This window comes from Panicum virgatum, chromosome 3N (assembly GCF_016808335.1).
Source record: "Panicum virgatum strain AP13 chromosome 3N, P.virgatum_v5, whole genome shotgun sequence".
NCBI classification, from domain to species: domain Eukaryota; kingdom Viridiplantae; phylum Streptophyta; class Magnoliopsida; order Poales; family Poaceae; genus Panicum; species Panicum virgatum.
Window position 1 is genome coordinate 2,841,798 of NC_053147.1, and position 13,943 is coordinate 2,855,740.

At 57.2% G+C, this 13,943-nt stretch overlaps 1 protein-coding gene across 1 annotated transcript; it reads left to right on the forward strand.

Moving 5' to 3' along the window:
• Positions 1-5,826: 5,826 nt before the first annotated feature.
• On the forward strand, positions 5,827-7,756 carry LOC120666993. The gene is made up of 2 exons (XM_039947001.1): positions 5,827-6,114; positions 7,601-7,756. The coding sequence occupies exons 1-2, from the start codon at positions 5,827-5,829 to the stop codon at positions 7,754-7,756; spliced, it is 444 nt and encodes a 147-aa protein (XP_039802935.1).
• The last annotated feature ends 6,187 nt before the right edge of the window (positions 7,757-13,943 follow it).

Sequence of the window (13,943 nt, forward strand, 5' to 3'; positions counted from 1 at the left end):
CGTGGAACAGCACCGAGGCGGCGGGCGGCCTCAACGCGTCGCTGGCAGCGGCCACAGTGTCGCGGGCCATCATTCTGGTGCTCCCCAACGCGCAGCTCTCGGGGGGTGCTGCCGCCGGACCTCGGCCGCGTCGAGCACCTGCAACACGGTTTTTTTTTCCGGCGAAATTTCACCGAAATTTCCGAAATTTCACCGAAATTTCCGAAATTTCGACTGTTTCGGTGGGTCCCTAAAAAAAATTCATATCGGTCAAAAATTTCAGTCAAATTTGGGCCTCCCGCCGAATTTAGGTGCCACAACGCCCAAAATCACATTCCCGCCGGCCAGCCCACCAAATAAAAGCCTCCAAACCCTAAAGTCACCGATTTTTCCCCAAACTCCCAAATCGGCGGCCGCCCAAGCCTCTTCTCCAGCTCCCGGTGACCGGGACAGCCCAAAATCCCAAATTTGGCATATTTTAGGAAGTTTTTAAACATGTAATATTGGGCACTTCATCAATTTGTAATACCATGGACATGTAATATTGGGACTTTCCAAGTCTCCATTGATTTGGGACTGTTAAAACTACTATTTGGGATTGTTGCTGTGGAGACTTAATTTAGGACTTGCCGTTGAGACTTAATTAGGGAGTGTGGTGCTATGGATATATCATTTGTGTATTATAATATGTGATATGCTGTTTTTTATATTCAAATGTGATGTGGAGGGATTAGGGATAGGTTTTGCTGAAATTCTGGCAATTTTTTTAAAAAAATTTGAATTTGTTTGAATTTTGTCCGAAATTCCCGAAATATCGCATTTATCGGCAGGTGCCGCATTTTTTTTTACCGGTAGAAAAAAACCCTAGAAGTTATCGGGCAGCTCCGATCAGCTATCACACATCCTAGGAACTGCAAACAAAAGGAAACTAGAAGTTTCGATTCTTGGCACTACTTTACTGATCAGGGAGCTCCAGCAGGTCCCCTGCGCCGGCCGGCCCCGGCGACGACGAGCTCCATCTGGTCGGAGGTACCGGTGCAGCAGCTGTGCCCGATCGCCAGTGTCATTGCCCGCGATCTCCTCTTGCTACGACTAGGGGCGGAACCAGGAAGTTTTTTTTTCAATATTAGGAGGAGCCAACCATATTAATTTATATAAAGATTTAATTAAATTTTAAATTTCCAATATAAATTTGGGAAGGGCCAGGCCCTGTCTGCCCCGTCTACGTCCCTGGCCACGACCCCCCTCGCCCGCCGCAGGCACGCGACTTCCGGACCCGCCGGAAGTGGACTGCCGCGACGGCGCAGCAGAGCAGCGGCAGCCAGAGGAGCGCCAGCGCCAGGACCACCGGGACCAGCCACAGCGCCAGCGCGCGCCACGACGCCGTCGGCGGCGGCACCACCGCGCCGCCGCCCATCCCCGGGTGGGAGCGAGGGCCGCCGGCTCTTTGCTGTTGCTTGTTATCGTGGGTGGGTGGTTCCGGTTCCATTTCTAGTCGGGTGGCGGCAAAGACGAGACGGGCTCCTGCTTTGCTTTGGGCGGGCGTTGCTTCTAACAAAAGCTTCGCTCCCGCTAGGGAGAGTGGCATTTGACGTGTCACCGGGGCGGGCTTGCTTGCTTCTCGGAGCCGGAGAGGATCGCGGCCATGGGCACGACACCTGATTTTATCTAAGAGGATCCGCCTTTATTTAGCAGTATATTTCCTTGATATTTTTTAAGCACGTCGCCACTGTAGCATTTACTCAAGCTGACAGTGCTGCGGCATTAGTCTAGTGGTTTAAGTGGGTTTTAGTAACGATTATTTATTACTCATTTAATGGTGAGTCATTCCAACTTTATTAGAAAATAGAGTTAAAATATTTTAAATTTAATTATATATACAATAAAGTACTCATTTTAAATTTATTACTCATTTTAAATTTATAATACCAAATAAATATCATTACATTCTTCATTAAATTTGCTTAATAGTATATTTATTTTTTATTTTTTAGTAGAGGAATGTCCTGATCTTGAACGCTCTGAGGAGAATGTCTACAGCCAAATGAGGGATCCTTCTCTTACATTACAAAAGTTCTTAGACTTTAAACCTCAAATAAGAAAATTTCACAAAAACAAGACAAACTAAAGAATAAAGAAAGTGACGGGGTGTAAACCCGAGACCCTGACGGGCTTGATTCGCATGAGGGCAGCCCAACAAGTCTCCTGGGCTGGACGCGGTGCTGCCCACCAACCAGCATGGGTAGTCGCCTTCCTTCGTAAGCCAACACGGCCGGGAGCCCGACCTCCTGCGACACGTGGAGACTCCCCGACCTAGCGCTCTGGGTCAGAGCTGTACCGGACGACCCGGGCCGTGTGCTCCAAGATTGCCGCCCTGCACAACAGGCGTGCCGGTCAAGCCAGATCCCCGTACAGGCTCCACGACGCATGCTCCCCTTATCGCGCGGCGTGAACGTAGGCTACAGGGCTCTCTGACAGAGGGACAGCGCCTCCCACGCGGGCCCCGCGACACAACGGGAGAGGGCGTCAACGGACGTCGCCTCCCGCGCCGTAATGATGGTCGCCACTGTGCACCACTCCATTACGACAGCGAGCGTGACCGGACGGCCCTGCCTGGCCTTGGTAAGGCACCCCTCACCGGGCGAGCTGTCCTACAGACAGGGGCTATGCAAGGAGGACGTGATGTAGCCCTACGGATAAGTAGCGTAGGCACAGGCGGATAAGACCGGAGATGATCCCTGAGAGACCATCCGAGTGACCAGACTATCCCGACTGGCCCAGGATGGGACAGCACTTGGACAACCCGTTGCCCAAGAAAACCAACCAGACTCAAGCCTCCCCACTCCCGACTGACTGAGTGGGCCCCGACGACTGACAAAGACAAAGGACTCCCAGACGGAGCCAACAAATAGCGCTAGATATATGTAAATGGGGGCTCCACCTTGAACTATAAAAGGGAAAGCCCCCCGAGTAGGAAAGGGTTGGACTCCTAGAGGTTCGACACTGCTGGATACTGTTTGTAAGCTCCTCTCAGAACTTTGAGCACCTGGACTCGAAAGCAATAGAGCAAGAACACCACCCCCATACTTGATGTAGGACACATTCGGCCTGAACCAGTCTAAATCCTCGAGTCTTTGCGTGCTAGACCATATCCGATCAAGCGCACAACAAATGAGCAATCGAGTAGTTTTGTAGTCGCCCATTTCCCGCAGCGACAGTTTGGCGCCGTCCGTGGGGGGCGCTTTGTGCGTTCACTGCTTCGGCGATTGGATGGTTTCGATCACTCCATTCGCCGCCCCGGCGGCGAGCCGGAGCGAGACGATCCGTTTCGGCTCCCTGGAGTTTCCCGCGATCCCCCGCAATGGATCGCGGGCGCCTTCACCATTCCCGCCTTCCCAGACCTTCCAGTTCGGAAGCCTGGAGTTCATCACCGACCAGATTGGTGCGCTACGCCTCCGCGAGGAGGAAGCCGCCCCGGCGGCCACCGAGGAGCCCGCTCCTCCTCCCAAGCTTCACAAACTGAAGCGCCGGTGATCAATTCGCTGGCGCATCAGGAAGCACAGGCCATCACAGCCAACCCGTGCGGTGCTCCGCCGCATCGCGCTCATGATGGCCACCAAACCCTCCCTCGAGGATGTCAACTTGGTCCTCTTTTCTTTGGCCAACGTCTCTCGGCAGCTTGCGGGAGGGCCTCCGCTTCCGACACCCCGCTCATTCTCGGAGCGGCTCCCATTCGGCCTACGCAACTCCGCGAGCGTCTATGCTCAGGAGATGCACAAGGACGCCTAGGGGCGCCAGCCCACGTCTTAGTTCGTGGGCATGGCGGGAAGCCACCCCGACTCCGTCCACGACCTCTTGTGCTACGAGGATCCCCAGAGCGATTCCTCTAGCATGGGAGACAACAATCAGGAGGGGGCATCCGCACCACCTCGCGTGTGCGCCATGGCCGACGCCCCCAACGACCCCCACCGGAGGTGGTGCCATCCCAACAGACCCGCACCCCTTCAGACCACCGTGCGCAAGCACTCGCCAACGCGCAGGCCCACGGCCAGGATCTTCGTCTTCGGCGGCAGCACACGCCCCCACCCGTGGACCAGCCTCTGCGGGCTCTCTCCGGGTCAAAGGGGATAAATCCTGCAGGCTCTGCACGACAACGAGCGCGCGGAGTCAACCGCGACATCATCAACAACGCCCGCATGCAACTCCCACAAGAGTTTCGCGTGGGCCAGAACATCGCCGCGGCGGTGATCTTCCTGCAGACACTGCCTGAGCATGAGGATCCGGCCCAAAGGGATCTTCACCGCCAGGTAAGAAACCTGGTGGAACTCGCCACCGTTCAGCAAGCGAAGAGCTCCTCACTTCAACCGCCAACAGGCCGCTGCCTTGTGCCCCGCTGGCAGCGCGAGTCACCGTGGGCGGGAACCGTCCGAAGTACAGCTCCCCCCACCGGCGCAGCAGGCCAACGCGGGCAGCGCGCCAGTCCCGTCGCCGGCATCCGCTCCTCTTCCGCCAAGGCCACCGATCCACGGTCGCGTCGGCCACAACTACAACACGCGCAATGTGATCCAAGGCCGGCAGTAGGCGAGGCACCACGCCGATGTCGACCGCACGGCCGCCCGAGCAGAGGACGCGCGAGCGTACGCACCCAATCCGGAGCGCTCACCGCTCCGATGTAGGGGACACCCCCTGCGATCCCGACATTGATTGCGACCGGAGTCCGAGCCCGGACCCCTCTGGACCGATCATCTTCTCCAAGGTGATCCGTGGAGCGCCTTTCCCCCAGCGCTTCCGGCCACCGGCGAACGTCGTGAAATATACCGGGGACACGAACCCTGGTGTGTGGCTGGAAGATTACCGGCTTTCCTGCCAGGCCGGAGGAGCGAACGACGACCGCTTCATCATCCAGTATCTCCCGATCTTCCTGGGAGAGAACATCCGCGCCTGGCTGGAGTTCTTGCCCGCCAACTCCATCGGCAACTGGGCGGACCTCCGGAAGGTGTTCGTCGGAAACTTTCAGGGTACATATGTGCACCCTGTCAATTTTTGGGATCTCAAGAACTGCCAGTAGGAGCCTGGCGAGTCCCTGCGCGACTACATCCGGCGCTTCTCCAAGCAGTGCAACTCGCTCCCCGGCATCGTCGACGCCGACGTCATCAGTGCATTCCTCAGCGGGACGCACTGCAAAACCCTGGTCCACAAACTGGGGTGCCAGAAGCCGCGCATTGCGCACGAGCTCCTAGACATCGCCACCAACCACGCTTCCGGCGAGGAGGCAGTCGAAGCAGTCTTCGAGCGGGACCAGCACGCGGCGGAGGTGAAACGACACAACATGACAAGCCTTCCTCAAGTCACGACAACAGGAAGAACAAGAAGAATCGCCGGCCACCCGCCGCCGGCGAGGTCGCGGCGACTGATCGCCAAGATAAGCGCCCTACCAGGAATAACCATTTCGACCAGCTTCTGGAGAAGCCGTGCACCAACCACGGCTACCCGGTGAGCCACAAGTTCAAAGATTGTGACATGATGAAGCGCATTCTTCGCAGGACAGCCAAGTCCGATGGCAACGGTCGCGACAAGCAGCCCGACGCCGACCAGGAGAAGGAGAAGCTGGCGGAAGGATCATTCCCGGAGGTGGACCGGTGACTGGTCATCATCGGCGGCCTGAAGGACGACTACTCCAGGCGACAGCAGAAGGTGCGGCTTCGTGAGGTATGTGTCGCCGCGAGCGCTATCCCCAGGAACCTGAAATGGACGTCCACGCCCATCGTTTTCGGTTAGGACGACCATCCGACTAGCATCCCTCGACCCGGGAGCTACCCTCTTGTCATCGACCCCGTCATCAGCAACATGCACCTGTCCAAGGTGCTAATGGACGGGGGCAGCATCCTCAACATCCTGTACATCGACACCCTGGAAGCCATGGGGATCCCGCGATCTTGCTTGCGGGCCTCTCTCTTCCCCTTCTACGGCATCTTGCCAGGCATGAAGGCGTACCCGGTCGGCAACCTCAACTTGCCGGTCATGTTCGGAAGCAGAGCTAACTACCTCACCAAGACCCTCACATTCGAGGTGGTAGATTGGAAGGGGGCATACCACGCCATTCTCGGGTGCCCGGCCTACGCCAAGTTCATGGCGGTGCCCAACTACATCTACCTCAAGCTCAAGCTGCCGGGCCCAAACGGAGTCATCACCGTGAGTGGCTCCTTCGAGCAGGCCTACGCCAGCAGCCGTGAGTATTTCGACATCGCCACCACCGCGGCGAACTCGGCGGAGCTCGGCCAGCTTCGCGCCGCCACCATCGAGTGCCGCCTTGACCCTAGCAAGCCCAGCCAGGCACTGGCTTTTGTCTCGGCCGAAGAGACCAAGTCGGTTGTGGTCGATGACGCCGACCCAACCAAGACGGTGTGGGTCAGCTCCCAGCTGTCGGCCAAATAGGAACTCGCACTCATCGACTTCCTCCGCACCAACAAGGACACTTTTGCCTGGAAGCCGTCCGACATGCCGGGCATCCCAAGGGAGGTCACCGAGCACGAGCTCCGCATTTTGCCGGGATCCAAGCCTGTCCAGCAACGACTACACCACTTCAACGACGAGAGGCGTAGGGCCATAGGGGAGGAAATAGCTAAACTGTTAACTGCTGGCTTCATAAAAGAGGTTTATCACTCCGACTGGCTCTCCAACCCAGTCCTTGTAAAGAAGAAAACTGGTCAATGGAGGATGTGTGTTGATTACACCAGCCTGAATAAAGCGTGCCCCAAAGACCCTTTTCCTCTGCCTAGAATAGATCAGATAATCGATTCCACCTCCGGATGCGAGATCTTATCTTTCCTAGACGCTTACTCGGGCTATCACCAGATAGCGATGAAGGAATCCGACCAGCTCGCGACATCCTTCATCACACCATTCGGTTCGTACTATTATGTTTCCATGCCGTTCGGACTCAAGAATGCAGGTGCAACATACCAGCGATGCATGCAGGCCTGCTTTTTTGACTAGATTAATCCGCCGACCGACCCCGACCGGGCAGATCCGCCTCGGGCGACGGTCGCGGTCTATGTTGACAACATTGTCGTTAAGACACCGCGCGCGGACGACCTAGTCGCCACCCTGAGCGTCATGTTTGCAAACCTCAAGAGGTTCAACATCAAATTGAACCCCGAGAAATGCACGTTTGGTGTACCTAAGGGCAAACTCCTTGGGTACATGGTGTCCGAACGTGGCATCAAAGCCAACCGTGGCCATCACCAACATGGGCCCTATCCATGGCCTTAAGGGCGTCCAGAGGTTAACTTGGTGTCTAGCAGCGCTCAGTCGGTTCATTGCCCGACTGGGAGAGCGGGGCCTGCCACTGTACTAACTCCTCAAGAAGTCTGACACCTTTGTCTAGACGGAGGAAGCGCATGTGGCCCTCGATCGCCTCAAGACTCTCTTGTCCTCTGCCCCGGTCCTCGTCGCACCAGATCCTTGCGAACCCCTTCTGCTTTACCTGGCAGCCACCAATCATGTGGTCAGCGCCGCTCTGGTAGTAGAAAGGGAGGAGATGGGACACGCCCTCAAAGTCCAATGTCACGTATACTTTGTCAGCGAAGTACTGACCGACACCAAGTCACGGTACCCACAGACACAAAAACTTCTCTATGCCATCATCATGGTGGCCAAGAAGCTGCAACATTACTTCACCGAGCACGAGGTGTCGGTCGTCACCTCATTCCCACTCGATGAGGTGGTCCGCAACCGCGACGCCGTGGGACGGATTCCAAGTAGGCAGTCGAGCTAATGGGCTACGACGTCAAGCTCATACCACGCACGGCGATAAAGTCTTAGGCCCTGGCCGACTTCATCGCCGAGTGGACGGAAGTTCAACCTCCGACCCCAGAAATCTCCCATGAGTACTGGACCCTCTACTTCGATGGGTCGGTCATGGGACCCGGTGCAGGGGCCGGGGTCGTCTTGATCTCCCCAGAGGGAGGCAAGTTCCAGTACACAGTCTGCCTCCATTTCCCTACGTCCAACAACGTCGCCGAATATGAGGCGCTCATCAGCGGCCTCCGCATAGCCATCGACATTGGGGAAACCCGCCTGTACGTCTACGGCGACTCCAAGCTGGTAGTCGACCAAGTCATGAAGAACTCCAATTGCGAGAGCCCCCTCTTGGACGCATACTGCCAGGAAGTCCGCAAGCTAGAGGGGAAATTCCGAGGTCTGGAGCTCCATCACATCCCGCGGCAGCAAGATCCCGACGCATATGCTCTCGCAAAGATGGCCGCCGAACGCAAGCTGGCGCCCAGTGGCATTTTCGTCAACGACTTAAACGTGCCGTCAACGCGAGAGAAGCCGTTGACCGCGGACAAGACACGGGCAAAGGAAACAGAGCATGCAGAGAAGACAGAGCACGCTCCCTTCGACCCAGCCCCCGACCAGACACCCGAGGGCCCACTCTGCTTGGCTACAGGCCAATCCGACCCAAGCCAGGCAGACAACACAGATTGGAGAGACAACCTATTGGCTTACCTCCTCCACGAAGTCCTCCCTGAGGAACGCAACACAGCTCGCCGGATAGCCCAACGAGCCAAAAACATTCACCGTGATCGACGGCGAGCTCTACAAACGCAGCCCCTCTAAAACTGGCATTATCATGAAGTGCATCCCCATTGCCCAGGGCAAGGAACTTCTTCTCGAGATACACGCTGGGATCTGTGGACACCATGCTACACCACGCTCCCTGGTTGGAAAAGCTTTTCGACAGGGATTCTACTGGCCAACGGCACTGCGCAACGCGGAAGAAATCGTCCGTGTATGCATAGACTGCCAGTTTTACGCAAAACAAACCCACTTGCCAGCCCAAGCCCTTCAGACCATTCCCATAACATGGCCATTTGTCGTGTGGGGTTTGGACATGGTCGGGCCACTGCGGAAGGCACCAGGGGGTTTCACCCATCTACTTGTCGCAATCGACAAGTTTACCAAGTGGATAGAGGCAAAGCCGATCACCACAATTGATTCCAAGGAGGCCGTCAAGTTCTTTTTGGACATCATCTATAGGTTCGGCGTCCCCAATTCCATCATTACCGACAATGGAACCAACTTCACGGGCCACTACTTCCAAGAATTTGTAGAAGGGTATGGGATCCAGATCGACTGGGCATCGGTCGGACACCCATGCACAAACAGGCAAGTTGAGAGAGCTAACGGCCTAATCCTCCAAGGGCTCAAACCGTGAATTTTTGACATGCTCAAAAAGTTCGCGGGTCGTTGGGTAGAAGAACTGCCGTCAGTGCTCTGGAGCTTGCGAACCACACATAACCGATCGATGGGGCTAACACCTTTCTTCCTGACATACGGCTCTGAGGCCGTGCTCCCTTTCGACCCGGACTACGGTGCCCCGAGAGTCAAGGCATTTGACCCAGAAACGGCGGTTGAAGCTCAAAGGGACACCATGGAACTATTAGAGGAAGCAAGGCTAGCAACGCTACACCGATCGGCCCGTTACCAACAAACTTTGCGTAGATACCATGAGAGGCATATACGGGAGAGGATGCTGCAGGTCGGAGATCTGGTCTTGCGACGAGTCATGTCGACGAAGGACAAGCACAAGCTCTCGCCGCCATGGGAAGGACCCTACAGCACCGCAGAGGTCATACGCCCAGGCACCTACAAGCTAAAAGACTCCGATGGTAACACACAGACCAACTCTTGGAATATAGAACAGTTACGGCGTTTTTTTCCCATAAGTGCACCAGCGGCTCAGTCCAGTGCCCCGACCCGGCCACTACCGGCTAGGAGGACTCGGGGGCCCGACACCTGTCGATTTTTTTTCTCTCCCCGCACAGCACAGTAGACTCTCCCAGCATCCCGACCCGGCCACTCCCGGCTCAAAAACACTCGGGGGCCGGATACCTGCATTTTATCTCTTCGCAGCACATAAGCTTTCTGGTTTCTAGCACCCCGACCCAGTCGCACTTGGCCCGGCGCACTCGGGGGCCAGACCATGGTCTTCGACCATCCCACTTTCTGTTGCTTTTTCGCCTCTATAGCCCCTTGACCTGAGAACTCTCAGGCCAAGGCACTCGATGGGCCTCACAGGGCAGACTGTGCAGCACACGCACATCGATTTGTCCTATCACACAACACACAAAAAACGTCTACGAGCAAGTTGAAAAGCAAACGGTGGAACTTTTCCGAAAAAACCAAACTCGCGCAAGACAGAAAACGGGGCGAGAGAATGAGACGCAAATAAGACACTAAACATAAGCAGGGTGCCGCACACGCGGCGAACACCCCAGATGTCCGCCCAAGCCACACGAATGGCTTGTGGCCCAGCATTTACAAACATTTCACATTTAAACAAAATAAAAAGATGGCCGCCGGCCGGCCCCATGCTCCACCTCCATCCCGCCAGGCCACTACAAGCCGTCCAAGTCCGGATCCGTGCCACGCTGTAGGAGGTCGTCGACGTCCATCTCCGCCGCAACGACCCTCCTGATCCCGGCAAAGTTCAGCATGGCCGTCCGACGGACCGCCGCACTGGAGGTCCCCGGGAAGCCGGGGTCGATCCCCCCGAGGTGCATCCCGGTGCGAAGTTGGACGGAGGCCAACGCGACAGCGGCACCGCGACGGATCCCCAGCCTCTCCGCCGAGCGAATGATCTCGGGGAGGGCGTGGAGCTGATCCACCCGCATAGGTGCACGCGGCTCCACCACGTGGAAGACGGCGAGCGTGCCCTCTTCCAGAGCCTCGCACTGGTCCTCCACCTCGCCGAGACGGCACTGCAAGTCCGTCACCTCGCGGCGAATGGTGTCCAACTCCTCCTCCAGCACTGCGGATAAAAATCGTGAAATGCAGGAAAAATAGGGGACGAAAGACACGACCAAGAACAGAACTCACCAAAGGCACGGGGTTGGGCATCCGCGGTAGCATCCCTCGCTGCGCGCGCCTCCTCCTCGACAGTGCCGCGGGCCACTTCGACCACCCACAGGCGATCGATCTCGACCGAGACGACCAAGAAGCGGCCACGTGCCAAGTCGCACTCCCACTGCAGGACCGGTATGTCTGGATGGACCTCTGCAGGGCCGTACTCCGAGGACGTGGCGGACACCGCTGGCGAACCCGACGCGGCAGAAACGGCGACCGACGGCGCCGCGACGACCTGTGTCGGAGGTGCGACGAAAGACGAAGCAGAGCCACCGGCGATAGCGGCAGACGCCCCAGCACCATCTGACGCCAGGGGTTCACCAGACGAAGAGAGCCTGAGGCGATGGTGCCGCCCGACGGCCCGACGCCACCTTGCCCTGCGATCCACTCGCCGGGACCCGACGATGCTACCCTACCACCACGCAGGTATCATAAAAAACATGGCAAGACCAAATGCAGAAGCAAATGAAGGAAGGTGGCGCCGAAAAATACCTCCCCCGAGAGAACTCGCGACACACCCGCGGCAGGCCGCGCGGTGGGGCACTAGACTCCTCGTCGCGGGGGCGCTTACCGTCGGCCATCGGGAAGATCATGTTGACGATGAAGGCGGTTAGCACTTCCCCTTTCTCCTTCTCCCCCCACGCCTTGTCCTCTCTCTGTTTTTTCACGAACTGGCAGGCAACAGCATCGACGGAGACGAGGCGGCAGGAAGGAAGGGCTTAAATAGACTCACATCATCACTTCGCGGCGGTTCCCGAGTGAAGCGATGCATCGAGACACGAGCCGGCGCACAAGGACCTCCCTGCGGCAACCGGCACGACGCATCGGCTTATGGGTGCGTACTCCATAATTTTAATTAAATCCCTCATCGTCCATATGTTTCCAATTGCAGGAAAGATGGTGAACCGTTTCCATGCCTCAAATGAATCTTAACTGCACGATTCGATTTCAAGGTTCTAAGGCCAGTTCGCTAAGGGCTCCGCACCGCCTTGACTAAAAGAGCTAGGGAAGAAAAACCGAGACGAGCACCAAGCGGCCCGAGCCCGACTTGCCCCGGTAGTAGTTAGGTCGTCTCAAATTTTCTTGTCCGATCTGGCCTCTAGCGTTCCACAGAATCCCCTCCAGGGGGGAGGCCAACTAGGCCACCCGAGCTAGCAGACAGTTCGGGCATCTGACTGGAATGCGGACTGTAGAGCAGTGGAGTGCTCCCAATGGGGTTCCGTCGACCCTGTCGTGCGCGACGGGGTCGGACTTCACTCGGATTGTCCTTAAATGGGCGTACCCGTTATCGAGCTCATCGAACCCGCCATTCGGGGCCATCTAGGTCAAGTGGCAGGGTTCACCTCCTCCGATCGCCATGGATCGTAGTGGAGTTCATTCATCGTTGAGGCATGAAAATGAAAAGACAATGCGGCAAAAACAAACAAACAAAAAACACCCCAGGGCGAGCTTTATTTCATTAATCGTCTTATCAAGACATTCGGCCGGAAGCCGTTACAACAAACAAAAGCTAGTTGTCCTCGACTCGGGAAAACAGCGGGTACAATGGATCAAATCCATTTACTCCAACAAAGGGAGCAACAAAAAAGGGCTAAGGCAACGGCTGCTGCCTGGCAAGCTAGAGGACATGGCCAAAGAACATCGCAAGACTTCTAGCATCAGCCGCGCCGAAAAGCCCCCGGTGGAGGTAGAGGCAGACGACACCGTCGAGGAGTTTATGGAGCTGAGGTTAGCCCGAACTCCTCGCCGGTGCTACTTTTGGGTATCTTCCTTAAGCAATGGAGGACGGGCCATGATCTTCTTGCCCCGGCCACTCGCCTTCCAGTCGCCACTCAGAAAACCGCCCGCCTCCAAACGGAGGCGCGGAGACCCATCCTGGCTGCAAGGCCACCCTGCCAGCAGAGAGAGAAGCCCATGACCGTCCCCCGCTGCCACGAAGCACAACACCAAACTGCGCCGCCTTCCAGTTGGAGCTGGAAGATGAGGCAGCGGATCCGCAGCTCCGCGCCAACGACGCGTGATGCACCCACCCGAAGTCCCGGGGGAGCGGCACCAGCAAGAAGGACGCAGAAGGGCGACCCCCCGGCAGGATAGGTCCACCACTACCAGGTCACCGGGCCGACGCCGAGTAGAGTCCAAGGAGGCCACCAGCGAAGCCGGGAGCCCCCCGCGCCGATTGGCAAGGGGGCCGGCAGACCAGTGGCCTGGCTTGCCAAACTCCAGTAGCAAGCCCTCGAACTCCTCGGTGCCGATTAGCGGTAGGCGGGATGAACTCGTTGACAAGTTCATGCCTGAGGAAGATCCTCCGCCGCTCGCAAGCATTCTTCCAGCATCAGAGACATAGGACATGCCCGCTCTCATCTGGAGGGCGAGTGAGGGGTGTGAGGAAGAAAACTGTCAAAAAGATTTCCATGATCCGTTTCTTGTGTGGAACCATGTATCAATAACACCACTATTTATAGGCAAATGTGGACACGAATGGCCATGGTGCCCAATGGACTGGTCAAACGGGGCGCACCAAAAGTCCTCACCTAGCCGCGTCTCCCCTCTTCAATGCCAAAGGGCCGGGCCCAGCACGCCGAACGGCCGCCGCCCCACTCGGGGCACGGTCGCCGCACGACCAACCAATGAGGGGCGGTCCCAAGCAAGGGGGAAGCCGAGGTGCCCGCGGCGTGGTGATAAGATGTGCCAGCAAGCCTCGAGATTCTGCGATACCCGCGCTCCAGCCGGCCATCAAGACCGGCACGACTCCGTCACACCAGCGCTGGCGCCCGTCGAAAGCTGAGAACGCGGACAGGCGGATGGGACGACCCAGCCAGAGGTCATCAAACCAAGTCCAGCGGCTCCACGATTATTAAAATCGCAGAGCCACTCGGGGGCCTCTGACGGGGGTGTAAATCTGGGACCCCTGACGGGCGTGATTCGTATAAGGGAAGCCCAACAAGTCTGCGGGGTTGGACGCGGCGTGGCCCACCAACCAGCATGGGCAGTCGCCTTCCTTGATAAGCCAACATGGCCGGGAACCCGACCTCCCGCGACACGTGCAGGCTCCC